The sequence below is a fragment of the Guillardia theta genome (genome assembly GCF_000315625.1).
Source record: "Guillardia theta CCMP2712 unplaced genomic scaffold GUITHscaffold_129, whole genome shotgun sequence".
NCBI lineage: Eukaryota > Cryptophyceae > Pyrenomonadales > Geminigeraceae > Guillardia > Guillardia theta.
In genome coordinates, this window is record NW_005434545.1 from 99,737 (window position 1) to 118,965 (window position 19,229).

General features: G+C 53.1%; 6 protein-coding genes across 6 annotated transcripts; 3 read left to right on the forward strand and 3 right to left on the reverse strand.

Annotated features, from left to right (window-relative positions):
• Positions 1–705: 705 nt before the first annotated feature.
• GUITHDRAFT_146599 (hypothetical protein) lies at positions 706–10,095 on the reverse strand (the record flags this gene model as incomplete). The annotated part of the gene is made up of 16 exons (XM_005822214.1): positions 706–929; positions 977–1,127; positions 1,288–1,789; positions 1,839–1,915; positions 1,966–2,816; positions 2,868–3,018; positions 3,118–3,169; positions 3,222–5,504; positions 5,560–6,039; positions 6,090–7,715; positions 7,772–7,844; positions 7,890–8,050; positions 8,110–8,321; positions 8,371–8,527; positions 8,581–8,735; positions 8,788–10,095. 16 exons carry the CDS (start codon positions 10,093–10,095, stop codon positions 706–708), a joined length of 8,463 nt encoding a protein of 2,820 aa, XP_005822271.1.
• Positions 10,096–10,702: 607 nt separating this feature from the next.
• Positions 10,703–11,223, forward strand: GUITHDRAFT_118527 (hypothetical protein; the record flags this gene model as incomplete). The annotated part of the gene is made up of 5 exons (XM_005822215.1): positions 10,703–10,705; positions 10,765–10,843; positions 10,900–10,984; positions 11,031–11,109; positions 11,161–11,223. 5 exons carry the CDS (start codon positions 10,703–10,705, stop codon positions 11,221–11,223), a joined length of 309 nt encoding a protein of 102 aa, XP_005822272.1.
• A 177-nt stretch (positions 11,224–11,400) lies between these two features.
• Positions 11,401–12,529, forward strand: GUITHDRAFT_155535 (hypothetical protein). Its single transcript, XM_005822216.1, has one exon. The coding sequence runs from the start codon at positions 11,584–11,586 to the stop codon at positions 11,884–11,886; it is 303 nt and encodes a 100-aa protein (XP_005822273.1). The 5' UTR covers positions 11,401–11,583; the 3' UTR covers positions 11,887–12,529.
• A 984-nt stretch (positions 12,530–13,513) lies between these two features.
• Positions 13,514–14,542, reverse strand: GUITHDRAFT_90283 (hypothetical protein; the record flags this gene model as incomplete). The annotated part of the gene is made up of 4 exons (XM_005822217.1): positions 14,126–14,542; positions 13,808–14,076; positions 13,662–13,755; positions 13,514–13,621 (listed from the first exon to the last, which is right to left on the reverse strand). The coding sequence occupies exons 1-4, from the start codon at positions 14,333–14,335 to the stop codon at positions 13,514–13,516; spliced, it is 681 nt and encodes a 226-aa protein (XP_005822274.1). The 5' UTR covers positions 14,336–14,542.
• Positions 14,543–15,007: 465 nt separating this feature from the next.
• Positions 15,008–16,508, forward strand: GUITHDRAFT_97871 (hypothetical protein). The gene is made up of 8 exons (XM_005822218.1): positions 15,008–15,045; positions 15,296–15,391; positions 15,437–15,613; positions 15,663–15,769; positions 15,815–15,858; positions 15,908–15,968; positions 16,193–16,312; positions 16,366–16,508. The coding sequence occupies exons 1-8, from the start codon at positions 15,024–15,026 to the stop codon at positions 16,423–16,425; spliced, it is 687 nt and encodes a 228-aa protein (XP_005822275.1). The 5' UTR covers positions 15,008–15,023; the 3' UTR covers positions 16,426–16,508.
• A 1,310-nt stretch (positions 16,509–17,818) lies between these two features.
• On the reverse strand, positions 17,819–19,182 carry GUITHDRAFT_155537 (hypothetical protein; the record flags this gene model as incomplete). Its single annotated transcript, XM_005822219.1, has 6 exons — positions 19,156–19,182; positions 18,816–18,986; positions 18,661–18,759; positions 18,325–18,602; positions 17,905–18,279; positions 17,819–17,847 (listed from the first exon to the last, which is right to left on the reverse strand). Coding segments are annotated over exons 2-6 (939 nt in total), but the record flags the coding sequence as incomplete, so codon positions are not given.
• Between the last annotated feature and the right edge of the window lie 47 nt (positions 19,183–19,229).

Here is a 19,229-nt window from a genome sequence, read left to right on the forward strand (position 1 = left end):
CATCGAGTCTTCGATGGAGTGGTGAGGAGATGCAGCGTGACATGAAAGAACTTGAGACTGACTCTCCCTCTCCTTCTCCTCTCCTCCTCCTTCCCTTCTCCCTCTCCTTCCCTCCTCCCTCCCTCTTCCTTCTTCCTCCATTCCCTTCTCCCTCTCCCTCCCTCTATCTGTTGCACGCTGTTCGTGCCTCCTTCTGCTTTGCTCCTCGTTCCCTCTCCGTCCTCTTCTTTCATCGTCTCGTGATCCCACAGGCCTCGGCAAGCGCCAAGGTCTTCAACGTAGTAAGTGGAGGAGTCAGCAGGAAGAGCGACGTGAAGAGGTGAGGAGGTGGGGGAATCGCGCAGCTGACCACCAATGGCAGCGCGTCGGAGAGGGCGGCAAGAGCAAGAGACGGGCTGATCAGGAAGGGACCCATCCGAAAAGAAAGGTAGAGGAGGGAGAAGCAGGGAGAAGCAGGGAGGAGGGAGGGAGGAGGGAGGGAGGAGGGAGGGAGGCAGTGGGAGGCAGTGTTGGAGAGAGGGGGCATGGGCCTGTCTCATGTGACCTCAGGATCCGTCGGAGGGCGAAGAATGAGAACAAGACAGAGGGTTGAGCAGGAGGGCAGCCTGGGATCGCAAAGATAACATTCGTATGTACAACAAACATGATGCTTCGCATGTCCGGCATGGACCAGATGAACATCGCAGAATAAATGAACATGTCCCCTCACGTCTCATCCCGGTCCGGCCCGGCATGCACTCGGCTGCGAGACTCGGCGGAGTCGAGGAATCGAATCGCTACCTCAATCTGCTCCTCGAGGGACTTGAAGATCAGGTCCATGACCCCTGCCACCTTCCTCTCCAGCCCCTCGATCTTGAGCTCCTCGTACTCCTCCTCCTTGCGCTTGCAGGAGGAGGCGTCGAAGGCGTAGATGACGGAGATGACAATGCCTGGTGACATCTGTGAGGACCAGAAGAGCAGGCAGGAGACGACAGACCGCAGTTCACAGCAGCAGCAGCAGCATCGTAGGGATCCGTGAACGCTTGGAAGGCAACGAAGAGGAAGACAAGGGCGAGGGTGACGACAGAGGAGTAGAGGAAGGTTGCGACGAGAATCTTGAAGTCAGAGAGACTGAAGTCAGAGAGAGCCTGTGACATCTCGTCATGCACGACAAAAGAGCGAGGTAGAGAAGCAGAAGAAGGAAGGATGGATGGAAGGAAGGAAGGGAGGAGGGAAGGAGGAGAACAAGGAGGAGAATAATGGGGAGGAGGAAGCGAGGAGAATCAGGAGAATGAGGAGATTTCGAACCTGCGCTAGATTCTGCTTCGTGGCGAACTCGAGTAGGGTGGGGCTAACGGAGATCTGTGACTTCCGCTGCTCGATCCTGACCTTGATCGCCTGCTTGACCCGCCATTGGAACTGCGTCAGCCGGATCCAGTAGCGCAGCGACGTCACGGCAACTCCGACGATTGCGATGAGGTAAGGTGAGATCTTCCGGGGCAGGACCATGGTCCCGAAGAAGATCCAGATCCCGTTGAGGAGGAGGAGGAAGATGGAGAGGAGGGACAGAACGAAGTACGAGATGGTAAAGGCGAACCTGACGAGCTTCCAGATGAGCGCATGCTGGGGCATCGAGAGGTAGAAGGAGGAGAGCTCGATGGCAGCCACGAGCATCTGGGTGTAGGCGAGGGCGTCGAGGATGACGGGGAAGAGGTTGGCCTCCTGTGCGCACTTGCACTTGTTGGGGGCAAACTCACACCTGGTGGTGGACATTCCCATCTTGATCTCAGCGCTGGTTTTCATCACATACCTCAACAGACAAGTCAGACGCCGCTGGTTCATACCCTCTCCTGCCTCACCAGCTCGGCATGCTTGCGATGGTCATGAACACGATGGCGTCGATGATCTTCCTCTGCAAGCTCTTGGACCTCCCGCTCTGTCGGCAGCTACGTCAGCACAGGCCTGCACCTTGCAAGGCGATCTCACCGGAACCGCCAGACCCTCGAGAACGTTGAAGAAGCCGGTCTTGGAGATCGTCTCCTCCTGCTCCTCCTTGCTGTACACAATCGTTGCTCGCTCCCTCCAGATCTCATCCTCGTCCCTCGTCCTCCCATCCTTGCGGACCCGACGGATCTCGTCCAAGAGCACGCTCAGCCCCTTCATGTCGTAGAGAATCTCCTTGCGCAGCTTCAGGATCCCCCGGTACCCCCAGGCTGTGAAAAGCCCCGTCCCCAGAGCTGCGAGGAGGAAGGCGATGGAGCCGCTGAGGATGTAGAAGGAAGTGATGGACTCGTACATAGCCGGGTCCAGCGGCGTCACGCCGATCTGGTTCGTCTTGGGGTCCAGCTTGAACACCTTGGCGTTGCCGACTGTCGGGCGGAAGACGAGGAGGGAGGTAGGAGGAAGAATCCTAGAGCTGCCCGGGGGCCAAGTCTGGAGCACTTCGATGATCATAGACCGCATCGTTATGAGCCGCTTCGTGAAGTTGCTCCCCTGGCTCACCACAGCTGGGCAGAAGCCCGGGTCCAGCTGCATGCTCACCCCGTCGCGCGCCGGGTGCAGAAGGAAGGAGGTAAGGATGTCCGTGAGCCACTCAGGGATGACGAGGTACCTGGGGCCCTCGATCCACAGGAACTCTCCGTCGATGGACTCAGGGGCGCCAGGGCCGGTGAGGCGGATGGAGAACCAGGGGACGAGCGGGCGCTTCTTGCCTTCGATGTGGAACTTGCGGTCGATCAAGTTCATGTCCTGCTCCACGATGTTGGACTTGACGAGCGTGCTGACGTCCCTCGAGACGGCCTCTGGCGGGTTCCCCTGGTACGACGAGACGCTGGGGACTGCCATCGCACGTCAGTACTGACCCAGCACCCACCCCAGCTGGAGCCTACCTGTGAAGTCTGTCAGGGCCGCCAGGGAGATCTGTCCCGAGATCGAGGTGAAGTTCCAGATCTGATCCAAGTTGCCTGACTTCCAGGGCATCGTGACCGGGTTGATGCAGATGCCGCAGAGAGGCTGGTTGACGATGGGAAAGAGATCCGCCTGCATGCCGAGTCTCAGCCATCACATGTTTCACGTGGGGGGAAGGGGAGGGAGAATTGTCGGCAGGACGGGGCTGGAGACACGAGGAGCAGGTCAAACCTTTGCATAGCCATGGCAAAACTTGAGGCAGCACTTGCCCGCAACGTCGCAACTGAGAGTAGGCGGTCAGAGACAAGAGCGCGACCACAGCCGTACGTTCTTACTTGGCTTGGACGGGAACGATGGTGGAGCCGTCGAGCGGGGAGATGCGGCTGTGACTGGTGAAAGCAACCATCTCACAGGCGGGCTTGCAGAGACACTGTAGGCTGTCAGTCTGAGTGCAGGCTTTGCGATCGATGCATCCAGGGACGGTGGAGGTTTTGTTGATGGCGCAACGAGGACAAGGGTAGCGGTAGAGGTTGGGGCAGAAGTCAGCGGGAGGGCTCATGGCAGAGCCAAGAATCTTCACAGGGGCCTTGGAGCCGCTGGTGTCAAGGTAGTCGCACGTTGTCTCGCAGGAGTCCTGGAGGTACAGAGACCCTTGCGCTGCTGATAGGCAGACCTTGTTACCCGACTTCTGCCAGTACTGGATGGAGGTAGAGCGGGTAGTCGTGACGACGAAGTCAGCCGTGATGCTGTTGAAGGTAGCGGTCGGGATGGCGCCTCCTAGCCCGAGGTCATGGGCGATGAAAGATCCATGGTCGATGTTGATGTTAATGTTCTTGGCTGTGACGTTCTGCACGCGGACGTTGACGTTCTTGCCCTGGATCGCGAGGGTGTTGGGCCCGAACTCCATGCCGAAGTTGGGGGTGTCCGAGTCCATGGCGCCTCCACGGATTGACGTGATGTTGTCACCGACGGCGATGAAGGTCATGGCAGGCAGCACGTAACGGTCAGGCACGAGGATCTGCACGTTGCAGTAGTAGCCCATGAACCTGCCGGCATCGGGTCGGTTGTTGGTGACGTCGAAGGTGGCGGCAGTGGAGCAGGTGTCCGAGGCCAGGGTGATGAGGGGGTCTTTGAACTTGTAGGCGAACCGAACCTTAAGCGCTTGCAGCGAGTTGTCGGGGGGAGGGAAGATGGAGGCGGGCATGAAGCGGACGTTGCAGGTGTCGAGGCTGAACTGCACGGAGATGGCCTGATCCAAAAAGAACTCTGCGTTGTAGTTGCACTCGGGATGGTAGTCCGTAGTCATGACGCCGATGATGTACAGGAGGAGGAGGAACGCTCCAAACAGGACGAGGAAGAACTCGACGAACTTGGCTTCTGGAGGAGGCCGAATCTGAAGTTTGGTCGCTGTGATGATGAGGTCGATCCGCTTCTTGCGCAGGTAGTTTTTTAAGTTGCCGTGCCGCCGCCGCAGCCAGGAAGTCAGCATGTAGATCAAGACGCCAGCGACCACGAGCGCAGCTGCTGTGCCGACGGCGATTGGGATGATCTTCAACTGGGCGACTTCGCACTGGCCGAAGGTCCTCCCGTCTCTTGCACTCACCACACACTTCTGGAAGGTGGGGCCCGAGCTCGTCGAGCCAATCATGCACTTGCCCTTTCCCCCGCAGTCGCCCGGGCAGTAGACGCACTCAGCCTTCTGGTTGCACTGCAGACAGCACTCCTTCTCTGTGATCCCCGTGCATGAGATGGCGCAGGTCGCCGGGATCCCGACGTTGATGTCGACGATGACCGACGTCATTCCTGCAACGTCCGAGACGTGTGGGGCCGCGAACCTGTGGTCCTGACATGGCTTTGCCTGCCCGCACTCGTGCTCTCCACTACATTCGCCATAGTTGCCGTTGTCGATGGCGGTGATCTTGATAGGGACATACCCGGTGTAAGTCACGCTGGAGTCGTAGAAGAGCTGCTTGCTGATGATGTTGGTGTCAGAGATTGTCCCTTGCATCGACAGCGTGTACAGGCCGCTTGCGTCCTTGGCCTGCAGGTAGGAAAGCGACGAGACGACAGACTGGATCTGAAACTTGCCGGCCGACGGCCTGTCGACCTTGAGCAGGAGCGTCATGTTGCCGTAGGGGACGTCGTTGATGTCCACGTCCATGATGTCAAGAGCCGTGGACGTGACGCTGGAGGAGATTGGAGGGAAGATGGAGGCGTTGACATCGGAGCACGACACTCCCTCTATGAACATCGAGTTGGAGTAGTCGACATAGCACCGCATCCCCTTGGTGTACTTGAGCAAGTTGGTGGGGTAGGTGATGACCGGGGGATCGTTGACCGGGACAACTCGGATGTCAAGGTTCTGCACTACTCCGTTCAAGACGGCCTGCTGGTTGTTGTAGCATTCGTCCGTCATTCCTTGGTCCGTCACCCAGATTCTGAGCCTGTCCAGCCCGTTGCCGTTGGGCCGACTCGAGTAGGTGAGGTAGCTCTTGTTGAGGCCCTCCTGGATCACTTGCTTCTTTGCTCTCAGGATGATCCTGCTCTGGTTCCTCATGCAGGCAACCTGGTCGGGACATGGGACGGCGCAAAGAGAAGTCCTGAAGGTAAACCGAGACCTGAAAAACGACCGTGAGCGAAAAGGAGCAGGAGCAGGAGCAGATCAGGTCTTACACAGCCAACTTTGTAGAGGCTAGCTTCGTGCAGTCTTCAAAGGAGTATTGGGTGGCGTTAGTAAGGAAGACGAGCCCTGCGAGGAAGTCTCGCCCCGGCGGCGGGTAGAAGGAAAGAAATCCTTCCTGGACGCTGAGCTCGACGATGAGCTCTCCAGGATACACTTCTGTACTTGGATTGCAGATGGACGGGATGGGGCAGGGGCACTCTGCACCACCAAGACACAAGCAGGGCTGTCCGCAGATGCAGCCGCGAGCAGAGAAGACCGCACTGATGCCGTTCCCCTGACAGCAATGGCGGCGACCAGTGGAGCTGATCAGAGCAGCTTCGTCTGAGTCGACGTCATCGATCCACAAGACGTCTCGGCTGACAACAAAGACAGTGTCTTCGTCGATGTCGATGTACCGTCGATACGTGCCGTTGACAATGTCCGACAACTTGACCACCGTGTCCAACATGGGCTTACAGTATGTGTCGTACCTGTTTAGCAAAGGTCAGACCAGAAGAGCCCTACAAGATGATAGACTGACGCTTTGCTCGTGACGCTGATGTGGAGGCAGTCGTACTGAATGTTGATGGACTCGTCGATCGGAATGAGCCGTGGGAGGTTGACGATTGTGGAGGGATCAGCTTCGTACACGCCAAGGATCTCCTGCTGCACAGACAGAGCTCGGCCGATCACGGGAGGATCGTTGACGGAGTCGACCAGCACCGAGATGACGGTAGAGCCTTTGAGATGTCTCGTGGTGAAGTAGTTGTCACCCATATCTCCCTGATCGTCCACCTCGATCGTGATCGACTCGGGTATCCCATACCGAGTGTTGAAGTTCGGATCACTCAGGTATGTCAACCCCTTCAGCGCAAGATTGAGGTCTGCATAAGTTCCCGTCAGAGACAGGAACTTGTTTCCCACTCCGAACTGGGGCCCTCCGTAAGCATGCAACCCGCTCGGTCTTGTGTTTCTTGATGTGTACCAGTCTCGTCCATACTGGTTGTAGCTGATACTACAACCATCCATAACGTCCACCGCGCACTTGCAGCAGGTCAGTCGGGTCTCAGGTCCGCACTGTACACTCGCATCGCAGCTCTGCCTGGCTTTCGCGACTGCAAGGAATGTTTCGTTCAAAAAAACCTTTCCGTTGGCTACCGTGATGTTGAGAATGAATGGTTTGTCGGCGAAGTCATAGTCCATGTAATCGGGATCAAGAATCTGAACCGGCAGGCAGTGGTACATCAGGACCCCATAGATTGCTCGTCTCACGTTCGCGTCGGGGCACTTGACCTGCGCAAAGTTCTCCGGGGAGAAGGCGAACTTGACATCTTCAACGGCAGAGATGAAAGTCGGCGAGTCAATCTCCGGTCTATCGTTCACCGCGGCAACACGGATGTTCACAGTCTTGGTCGTGATCTTAGGGTCCCTTTGTGAACCACCAGAGTTTCCGTTGTCTCCCGCTATGATCGTGTAAGTGTCCAAGTCATCGCTCTCGATCTTGAACGTCGCGGGGTCTCGCTGAGCGACAGGGATACGGTACCGACGGTTGTAGTTCAGGTCCGTCAGATACAACACTCCGTCCAACACTCGATTCATGTCAGTCAGAGATCCGAACCCACTCAGCTCCTTCGTTCCAGACGTTCCCAGCGTCTCCAAGATGGAAGACAAGGCTGTACCGTCATAAGCAAAGATCGAAGAACGACACAAGTTCGAGCCTGGCCCCGTGTACGTGCAACTCTGCCCTGACCATTTTTCGTTCCGAAAGATAAGCGGGATCGTCGAAGCATCCTTGTAAGGCCCACAGACCCCAGGGGCAGTGAAAGCTTTCCCGATGCCGTCAACGATCGGAGCCCCTGGGGAGCAGCCGCAGAGGCTGAAGGGTTCGCTCTGACAGTCAGCATCGACTGAGCAAGGTTTTGTGAGGTTTGCACAGCACCGGCAGGTACTCGCTTGTATCGCCCCCCCCTGCACGTAAGGGCTACACTTGACCAAACTAGTCGAGGCGCAAGTGAGGCAAGGTTTGCCGGATTGACAGTCGCTGCAAGGCTTGCCAAATGAAAAATTGTTGGGCGGCATCATCACAGGTAGCCCGCCACACGTTCGATCCTGAGAGGCTATCACACCGAACGTGTTCCGTCGGAATTCATCCCACTTGTTACGAGACCTGATCGAAGTTGAAACGACAGTGAGCAAGACGACATAGCACTGGAGTGCAGAGACCTGTTGAACTTGAGAAGAAATTGAGCGTTTGGACAATCACTCCGGATGTCGCAGACGCAGTTGACCTCGTTTCCTGCGCTTGCTTACAGAGCGAAGATTTCAATCAGCATTCACGTACCAGTAGGGCAAAGAGAAGTTCCCACGTTAGCCAGAGAGCAGACGCTCTTGAACTCCATGGAACCAACTCTAAAAGAGTCCGTTCCCAGACTCAAATCGCTGACAAACTTGCACCAGTCAGCGTTGTAGAAAGAAGGCAGCCATCCAGCGATAGAGAGATAGCTGTCATATTGAGAAAAAGTCAAAAGACGACAACTCTCCGAGTTCATTCATGAAATTACCTTGTCTCTTTGGTGAAATTCAAGAAAATGTTTCTGAAATAATTCAAATATAGATTGCCTCTCGTCACTGATATTGTGATGGACATCTTGTTCAACTGATACTGATTCTCCGCTGCTTTCTGCCAATCTAGATCTGCCAATGATGAGACGATGACTTCGTTCAAATCTACGTCCGAAACAACGATCCCCTTCAAACCAAACACTATGTCTTCCTGGAGGTGCGAAAGTTAAAGTGAGAAATCATGACAAAGAACTGTTCACCTGGGCAGCAAATTCAAGAAAATCAGAAGTGATGACAGGTGCATCATTCACAGCAACGATCGTAATAGGGATCTGAGTCGAAACGATCTCGGAGACTCCGTCGGCTCCCGTACTTCCCTGATCTGATACGGTCACTGTGATGTACTCGACCTGTCCTCTGCATAATTCAAAATCAGCGTGAGAAAGATCTTCGATCTGAGATCCACGTACCCCGTCATAGTGTTGTAGTTCAAAACTGTGCTGCCAGGCTGATTCACCATGGTTTGACTTTCAACTTGATAGAAGAGAACTTGGATTGCAGAGTTCACTCTCGCCAGAAAACCGCCGAAGCCGAGCCGACTGACCCCATCTGTACCCTTCTCATCCTACAGAAGCCAAATTCAGAAGATGAAAATGTTGGAGGGCTGATGCAAGTACCTGGTAGACAGCAAGACCAACTCTTGTGTTCAAACCCGTCATGCCCTTCAAGGTAGCAACGTTTGCGTCGACCTTTTTGCATTCTGGAAATGCATAGGTACACTCTTCGAAAAGATCTATATCGTCGGCTTTGGTGTTGGGAATAGCAAGAATTTTGTCAGTATCCTCGTATCTAAAAAATTGACCGAAGTGGCATTCCTCGAGCGTAGATAAAGGATTTGCAGTACAAATAGGACTCTTCTTCCATCCTGTCGTCGGATTCACGAGAGTCGGAGCATTGTTGACATCCACGATATGTACAATTTGGCTGATATTTGCCACCATCTTGCCCAGCATTTCAAGTGATATTGTCATCTCTTCAAAAGGTAGCTTTTGTGCCGTCTTTGCACTCAAGTATCTTGATTTCAACCTCAGAAAGTTTTGATTCGGCTCAGCTTTGTAAGTCAAATTTTGCATCGCTGCATCCACCATTGCATAAAGGCCGCTGAACTTCAAGATTCTGGCCTTGGGCAACAGGTTGGTCTCTTGAACGAAAGAGAACTCTACACTAGACAGAACCGCTGCGGAGGGAAACTCAGGGATGAGATTACATGTCTTGATGCTGGGGTTGCACACAGTGCACACCAAGTTGCCTGCAGCAGGGTCTGTCGCAAAGTTGGTGGACTGATCGGGACAGTACTTGTCAAGGCCATAGATTGAAACGGCTCCCCAATGGACCTTGACCGTAACGGTTATGATTTCGGTTCCATCATATGCAATTGGATCTATCGAGGGCACAGGATTTTCTTGAAAAAAGCGAGTTCCGACAGCGCTCCAAGTGTCTTCACGTGCAATCACCACAGGCTTACACTCTGCTGGCCAGTTCTGACCAGGAAACCCGTTGTTCCACTCCGCACATGCGTAGACCCCGCTGCTCATGCAGTCGCAAGTGTCTTCCTCGGCTTTCATTCTCTGCGTCGCACACGTAAACTGAGTGGAAGTATCAATCGTGCAAGTCTTGATTTCTCCCCCAGTCCATCTCCATACAGGTTTAAGCTTATTCCAACCTCCGTCGTCGTATCCTATGTAGTAGCTGCCACACCAATACTTATTCACATGCGCACCAGGTGCCGCTTGCAGAACATAATTTACAGGACCACCACACAAAGCTCCAGCTAAAGTCGTGTATAAGGTTGATCCGCATGTTGTTGTCCCCTCGGGACAGCAGAGGCCAGGATTGCTTCCTGTCGTACACTGACCTTCCACGAGTGCCAGGCGGAGGAGGAAAGGCAAGAACCTGAGAGCCTGGCTTAACGTAGCTCTCAGCATGATGAGCGGATGTTTGGACATGCTGGTGGTCAAGAGGGAACGAAGAGAGAGGGGAAGAGAGGAGGAGGGGAGTGCGGGAGGAGCGCGGCATACGCCGTCCCCGCTGCCGCCGCCATTGACTGACCCCTGACGCTCGATGCGGACAGACGCGCCAGGCCAACCCAAGCAATGACAAACCGTTGCAAGACGGTTACAGAAGGTATGGACAGGTTACAAGTTTTCATCACCGTTACAGGCTTTACTCACAGATGATCTGCACTTTGATGCGTTATTTCCGTTACTTTCAAGATGCGGGGATGAGGGCCCAGGGCGAACATGGTGGTGGTGGAGGTCGGCGGGCATGGGGTGAGGGTGGAGATGTACCAAGACGTGAAGAACTCAGGTATGTGGGGCAGGCATGCTCTTGCCGCCCTCTCAGCGAGAAGCCTTCTGCCTTGCTCCCTCCATCACCATCCTGATCATGACGGAACACTCACCTCAAGTTGCGATGTCCTTTGCTCCTTGACGGAGAATTCTGAACCTCACTGAAGTATCGTGCTGTTAAATTAGCTGCATTGAGGGAAGAGATCATCTCGAAAAAGCTACAGGTTTCTCTTCTCGATGCGAAATGGTGAGTTTGAATATGTTCTTGTTGGATCCTAAATGTCTTTGACCTGCGCGCTTTCATAGATTTTGGATGTTTTTCAAGTTCTGATAGCTGCCAAGAAAGCGTTGTACTCCGCAGACAAAAACAGTCTTGCAACACATGGTTGCAATGGAAACAGGGTGAATTCGGCAAGGATTGACTGATATTCAATCGCACAGGTCTGCACACTGAACTCATCTACTGCTTGTCGGGACAGAGGAGTATTTCGGCAGCTCTGAACACGTTTGGGGTACAGGCCGAGAGGTTCCATCGTACATGTTCGCACGTGAGAGGATGATGATGCTTGCAGCAAACATGTGGTTGTAGTCGTCATCGATGATGACGGAGAGACCTTCAATACGATTGCTACACTAATAGACGGAAAACATGTGAAGAGCGATGCTGCTGGTTTGCTGACTCTGTTGTAACACTCATTGTAGGGTAACCTCGATGTACTGAAAGATATCAGCGACACAGAGAAGATCAAGAAGATGTGCGATTGATCTCACACCACGACATAGTCCTCATTGCATTTTGTGCGCAGATATAAAGTAACGGCAGAGGAACTCTCGCACCCTTCGTCTTCACTTTTGGATTCAGTGGTACGTCGAAGATTTCGCCATGGCGAGTTGTTTACCTTGGTCATCCCAGGTCACGAGGATAGCAGCACGAGATTCTCTATGATACATGACTTGCTTTATCTGAAAAGCTCTTAAACGTGACTGAATATTGTCTCACTAAATTCCATCGCCTCGGAAATCCTCTCACGAACTTTCGAACTTCCGGGCCTTGAGTTTGTCAAATCTGCAGGCTCTCATTATTCAGGAGATTGCTGTGAAGTCATCAATGCCGACCCACCTGATATGCTCTCTGTCGAGGCAGTCGATTTTTCCTCGACCACGAAATTCTTGGAAGAGTTCGATCGTCTGCCAGCAAGGTCATCTACAAAGGCCTCCAAGGTGTGTGTGTGTGTGTACAAGAAATCTGGCTTCGAGGACAAGGGCCTCCTCCGAGGAGGTGACACTGATCGGACGGTCTCGCGGCCCTTGTACGACGGTTGGCCCGACAGGGGTCTTGCCCTCGTGAGCCTCAGCTTCAGCTCATCCTGTAGCTCCTTCATCTCTTTGATCTGCTCCCTTCAACGCAAGTCAGCACGACACGGTTGACCCCGCAGGACATACTTGGTGGGGAAGACAGTCGGGGAATCAGGAGGAGTCCGGCTGGGCGAAGCTCCGTCGACATCGCCATCGAGCTCCAATTGTAACGCTGCTGTTGCTTCCATGAGCGTGCTGATGAGCAAGTGAGTCGGCAAAAGAGTCGCGGGAGGTGAAGCCATGGCCACTCACCGATGTATCTTGTCGTTGACTTGTTTGAGAGCCCCGCTGTATTGAAAGTCGTCTCCCACTTCTGCGACTCCGTAGTGAAAAGGTCGAGAGGACAGCGCCAGATCAAACTTGGCAGTACACACCGTGAGCATTCTCAGCCTCTGCACCGTCTCTTGGTGTCTCTGGTTGGAGATTCCTCGATGAGGTCTGTATCATCGTCGACATGAGGTAGTTGGTGTCCTTAGATGCAGACTCTTCTGCCGGGAGCGACGGCTGCGAGAAGTTGAGTTCTTGTGTACTCAAGCAGTCGAATCAGATTCAGTCACCTTCCTCTCACTGTTTCCACGGAGTTTTGAAAGTACAGAGGCCACAGCACCATCGCCTTGCTTGTATTCGACTGCCGCGGTAGCGTCTGCCAAGAAGATCAGATTGTCCTCTTCAACTGTGTCCTCAGACTTTGAGATCCAGCGCTGAGGTCTCGATTCTTTATCTGGAGCAGCAAACGTTCAACCGATGACGAGAGGGGGGAGAAGGAGACGTTACCTGATCCATGGCCTTGTCGCGAAGCGTCTCTTGGTAGTCTGGCTTTTGTGGTGCGTAGATGAGACTGTGCCTGCATAGGAAATGAGACCCATTCGCTTATGAGGTATGTCAGTGCAGCTTACATGGATTCGTAGACATTCTTCCTTGCGCTCTCAAGAGCTTCTTTCAGATTGTTCAACGTCTTTTCAAATTCATCTTCGCAATCAATCAATCAATCAATCAGTGGGCATCTTCGAGAAGAAGGCGTCACCGATGGACAAGATGCTTGCCAACTCTTTGTATTGCCTCTTCTGATCCAGAGTCACCCCCCCGCGGTCCAAGATCTCGTCGGTTGCGTTGCTTCCATCCCCAGACTGCAATCAGGTCGCAACATTCACACTTCCCTTTCAAATCTTCTTCATGCCAACAGCCGACCTGAGTTTGTGCTCGAGCACCTCGGATGTCCTCGTTGTCTAGACTGTCTACAGCCTGAACATCCAAGTCTGTGAAGAGCAAGGGAGTGGCAAGGATTCTACCGTGAGGTACTTTCTTATGCTCTCTTCGTATCCCTTGAAACTACAAATAGGGTTTCCTGCCACACAGTTATGCTGTTCACGCACGTATGGACTTTCAGACCTTCGAGTTTCAGATCGATCAGCGAGGTCAGCCCTGCCATTAGCTCCATCTCTGAAAGAAAGAAGGCGATCAACTTTGCTCGTCCCATGGCTGGAATTGGAAGGAACCTCGTAACTCCGCCAAGTTGTTTCCGCTGAGGTCAAGAAATTCCAGGCCAGGGCAAACCTAGCATAGCGACCCGATCAGCTCAGGCGGCAAACGAAGCAAAAGAACGAAAATCACCGTTAGGAGGGTCTCTGAAGCCGTTGTCACTTGATTGTGTGAGATGTACAATTCTGCTAGGTGAGGAAGTCTAGTTGTCGAACGTCAATCACAACTGCGCAACAGGAGGATACACTGACTTCGGCAGCCCACGAATGTCAGAGATGGCGTTATGGTCCAATCGAAGAATTTCGAGATTTACACATGTCTTGAGACCCTGACAGGAACCGAATCAGTCTTGACGGGTTGAGCTTCACCTGATGTCTTGCCTGGACTGACGCTATCTCGTTGTTGGACAGATCGAGCTCACGAAGTCTGGCCAGCGCGCTCATGCCCTCGATGACTCGAATGCTGGAAGTCAAAGGAGGTCAAGACTTGGCATCCGACACATGATGCGGGACACCTGTTGAAAGACATCGAGAGGCTTTCAAGGCACTTGAGCATACCCAGCCCTTCCAGGCGTGTCAAGTGATTCTGAGAAGCGTCAAGCCGCGTCAGCATGACGAGGGAGTCCAGCCCGCTGATCTGTGTCAGGTTGTTTCCGTCCAAGCACAAGGTCTTCAATTTCTTGTTGTCTCGCAGACTTTGCTTGCCGATCGTCTCAACCCTATTGATCTCTAGGTGGAGAGCTTCGAGCGCAGTCAGCTTCATGATTCCATTGAGCACTGTAATCTTGATGGATGTGCGTGTAAGTCAGGGACAGATCAATTGAATCATTCACCTTGTTACAAGTTAGCTTCAGTTCCCTCAACTGGTAAAGGGACTCTAGTCCCTTCATGGATGTTATCCGATTATACGAAAGATCTAAATTACGAAGCATGTGCATCTTATTCAATCTGGTGATATTCGATATCCTCAATCCCACCAGAGAAAGGGATAGGAGGCGGCCAGCATCCGAAACGTTGGAGTTATAGAGTGCCTCGTCGATCATCTCTCCTGAGATCTCCACTATGTTCTTTTCCTCGTCTTTCTCATTCTGAAAGAAACCCAAGCCTCCGTTCGGACGGTCGCGCTTGAGGATTTCTTGAAAGTTGATGGCTACCGAGGCTGAGGACCTCAGGCTGAGGTTTGATTGATCCAGAGACTTGCTTGCCCCTTCCTCGTCCACCGCCTCACTCGCACTGTGTGATTCATCGAGAGACAAGGGCATGTTTGCAGGAACTGATTCCATCGTGTGTTAAGTTAGATCTTACGACACATCATGCTGTTCCAAGGAGACCTGGTGGAGACATCATATCAGGAAATACCACCACACAGCATTCCATTGTGTTTAATCTGCCATTTGTCCTTCCTTCCTCTCCCTCACCCCCTCTCTCCCTCTCTCCCTTGCGATCCTCGATCGAACCCTCGAAACTTGCTCCTTCTTTGGATGCTACACCACCTCTCCCATCTAACTCTCTCTGTTCCTTTTGGGCCTAGGTGATCAAATCTACTTGTGATGTGCTCACATCAGCTCTCCTGTTCTCTGACTCTCCTCGCCATCATCATCGAAGCCCTCCTGCCCCTACCCCTGCTCCCCTGCTCCCAAATCGCCATGGTCAAAATTTTTCAACCCGTTGGTCAGAGAGGGGATGAGGTTGGGTGTATCGAGGTTGAGGGCGATGAGTTCCGTGGGGATCATGGCGAACCCTCAGCGCATTGGTGAGATGCGGCGGGATGGCGGAGGAGGACAGGAGAGGGACATGGGACGAGGATGGGGAGGAAGAAGAGGAAGAGGAGAGAGGTTCTGCTCGCCTCCCAGCCTTCCTGTGCTCCCCTTCCCCCCCCGCCCTGCCCCCTCTGCTGTTAAGAAGATGGCCCCTGCTCGCTGTGTGGCGTATCTATGGGAGGGGAGATGCGAGGGCCCGCCATGGAGGGCGAGATGTCAGTCGAGTCTGAGCACTTTTCATAGACAAGGCAACGTTGGACAACATGGGCAAGAAGGAGGTGCTGGAGGCGCTGCAGTCCATTGCGTCCCTTCAGTTCCTGCAGGACTTGAAGCTGGCAGGTGCTTGCTGGCCCTAACCGACCTCGAGACTCAGAGCTGCTTCAGGTTCCGCCAGTAGCGTGCTCAAGAAGGCGAACAAGGACAAGCTGGTCGAGGCCTACGAGCTCTGCTTCGAGAAGGGCGCGTTTGGCACGGAGGAGGAGCGACAGGCCGAGCGACTTGCGCAGGAGATGGAGAAGGCGAAGCTCGAAGAGGCAAAGAGCGCCAACCAGGCAGACAAGAGTACTAGATGCCGTGTTGCGACATGACAAGCTGATGACGCGGCGAGCAGGCAAAGATAAGGAAGAAGCACAGGAGCAAGAGCCCAAGGGGTACAAACTCGTTATGATCAGCAAAGGAAACAAGATGAATTATCCCAAGAAAGGCGACAAAGTGAAGGTGAAGGCATCATACGTACATTCTTGAAGCCGACGATGTCTTCAGGTCAACTACCATGGAACGCTGCTTGACGGGACTGTCTTCGACAGGTCATTCCCATTGCAGTTTGCTCAGTGCGGATTGTAAGCGTGCCCGCAGCACCACAGATGAGGAGTTTCTCAAGAAGAACAAGAGGAAGGCTCAACCTCTGACTTTCAAGGTGTTGCCATCAAGCCGGGGAGGAGAATGGGGCGAAGAGGACTGACTGAGAGGCGATGCTGAGGCGAAGAGGACTGACTGAGAGGCGATGCTGAGGCGAAGAGGACTGACTGAGAGGCGATGCTGAGGCGAAGAGGACTGACTGAGAGGCGATGCTGAGGCGAAGAGGACTGACTGAGAGGCGATGCTGAGGCGAAGAGGACTGACTGAGAGGCGATGCAACAGGTTGGCTCGAACCAAGTGATCAGAGGGTGGGACGAAGCTGTGCGGGAGATGAGCGTGGGAGAGAAAGCGACGCTCACCATCGAGCCGTCATGGGCGTACGGATCCAAGGGAGTGCCTGAGGTCATGCCCCAGTCACTCAAGGGAGGACGGAGGAAGGTGACGTACTTGTGCAGGCCGGGATCCCCAAAAACGCAACTCTCGTGTTCGAGATGCACCTTGTCGGGATTATTTGAGGGCTGCCGGGCTGGCAGACGTCTCAGTTGTCAAGTCTTTAATGATTTTCACTCCCACAGAAGAACATATCATTTCAGTCTTGTGAACATTTTCATAGCACTTCAGTCTTGTGAACATTTTGCTTACAATAAAAAAATAATCAACACTCATAACCCTTCTATAGAACGTCCAGGCTGCGAATAAACTAGTGAGTTAATGCCCCTCCGCTGCAAGATCTCCGACGATATCCATCGCTTCGTCGCTGACCCGCGAGGCCTGGAGGAGAAGTCAGAGCTGCATGTCTTCTCAGACAGAAGCGAAAACCTGCATAGCAGACCGCGAGAACCCGGTGGATGAGTGACCCTCCGAGCTTCTTAACCTCTCCGATCTGAACGAAGAATCTTTCCTTGCTGCTTTCTGCTTTTCAGCCTGATCCCCCGCCTGCTGCTTCGGAGATGCTGCTGCCCTGCTCTGCTTCACCTTCGGCAACTCTCCATGGCTCTTGGCGAAGAAGATAGCTGCTGCCTGTTGAACATGGATGTGAGAAAACTGAGTGCCAAGAAAGACAATTCAAGACCTCGTCCTTCTGCTGCTGATTTCCAGTAACGAGCCAGTCCTGGAGTTGAGCATCTGTTGGTCCTTTACCCTCCGCATACTAGGATTGTACTTTGTCAAAAACAAGGGGGTTGGAACACCCAAGGGTCACCTTCTTGATGGCTTCCTCATCTATGGTATGGGAGTCCGGACAGATACGACTCACGACAACACAAGCAGAGTCACAACAGCGCTTCGCCTGTCAGGTTTGTGTCAATGAATAGAAGCGCAAATTCTGCGTGTCTTACCCCCTTGATCATCTTCGGTTGTTCAGTATGTTGTGCGAGGAGTTTGTGTTTCTTCGCTTCTTTCTTGGCATCCTTGACGACAGGGTAGCTGTAGTTGTCCTGGTCACATCCAAAGTCGTCCTCGTCATTGCATTGTCGTCACCTGTGATCCTCTTCGTGCTTGTACAGCATGGCAGCAGCTTCCTTCTTCTGAGCGTGACTGCCCGAGATGAGATACTGGGAAACCAATCACGTCAATCGGATCGTGCGCCATCAAATGTTCAGATCAATCACTTCAATCAGCTCGTGCTGGGTGGCATCCTTCGGGATCGCTCCAGCTGGTAAGCTCACAGCTTTGGGAGCCTCGACTTTTGCTGATGACACAACTTTGCCCTTCAATGCAGGATGTAGAGTTCTTTCCACATTCTGCTGTTTCGAAGCGAGCTTCTTCTCTGCATTGTGAACGGAGGTTATTGATCATTCTAGATTCCAACATTCTACAACACAGACCTGCGGTGCTAGGATGCAATGGCTTTTGTGCCGCGTTTGCAGCCGCAACGCTTGTTTGTTGAGCGTTGCCTGAAGTCCGTGCCCGACTGTGCGCAATTGCTGCTGTTGCAACTAGAGAGCATAGTGAATCAGTTTCCATGTCACATGGTGGTGCAATAAAAAGTCAACCTTCTTGAGCAGCTCTCTTCAGCGTCTCCGGCACAATATGAGCAGAGAGGAAGCTTCCTGCATCAGATTCCTGGGGATTCTTGTCGAGAGCAGCATTCTTTTCGACCTTCTCATTGCGCTGCTTCTCCGCCTCAAGCTTGGCGTTAATCAGCTTCTCCTTCAATTCGGCATTTTGAGCTTCTTCCTTGGCAAGCTTAGACTCCAATTCCAGCTCCTTCATCCTCAGCGTCTCCGTCTCGACATCCGAAGTTTTCTTCGCATCTTCTCCATGCTGAGCTGAAGATTCCTTGGCACTTGACAGCACTTGGCGCCTGTCAGGATGGGAAGACAGAGCACCAGCATGGGCGCCCGCATGAGACGAGCGGACTGATTTGCCTGCGGCTGGATTATTCTCGTTCATGGTGACTGTCCCGGCACTACCTGGATATCTTTCCTGATGCAATATCTTCGCCCAAGCTTTGTTGCTGCCAGAGCCCCATGCTGCAAGCTCTGCTGCTGCTTCGCCAGGAGACTTCGCATCTGCCCCAGGTTGGAATTGACCTTGAAACACTACCTGAGACTGCATCTGAGGGGCAGAGGCAACAATGGCATTCGAGAGCATGGAGTTGTGCTTTGACAATTGATCTGTTGCTTCCATTTCGATCTTTCGCTCCATCTGCTCCATGGCACGTTCTTCAGCCACCTTCTTCATTTCAAGTCTGGATAAAAGTTGTGAGAGGTATAATCTTTTTCTGAGGAAGTTTGAAGATGAAACACCTTCTCTGCGCCAATTCCTTTCGTTCATCATTCAATCTCTGCTTTTGAATGGCGAGCATGGAAGAAGATTTCGACTTCTTTGCCCTCTTGTTAGCAATCCTGCAATACGAGGATCCAATCTTAATGCCGACAGAAGAAACATGATAGGTATTCACCAGTCATGAGATAGTTGCTTGTCGAATGCTCGAAAATCTATCTGTCTCAACGAGGTTGATTCTCCCACACTCCCTTGGTTGTTGACCCAACATATGGCTATGATACAGGCAACAGCCAACACACTGGCCAGAACGACTCTTATCTTCCTGGAGTCCATCGATTCCTGACGGCTGCGAACATCAAGTTAACGACATGTCGGATTTGTTTTCCTTCCTCCACCCCCCGCTCCCCACCTTCCCCTACTATTCCCACCTTTTCGCATGATCTCTTCCTCAAACTCCTCATCGCCATCTCCCCTCTCTCCCTCCATCACCTCCCCCTCCTTCCTTGTCCACTTACCCCTCAGGCATGGACGAATATCGTTCTATTTCTGGTATGGCCCTCGTCCCCACTCATAATAATCATCACCCTCA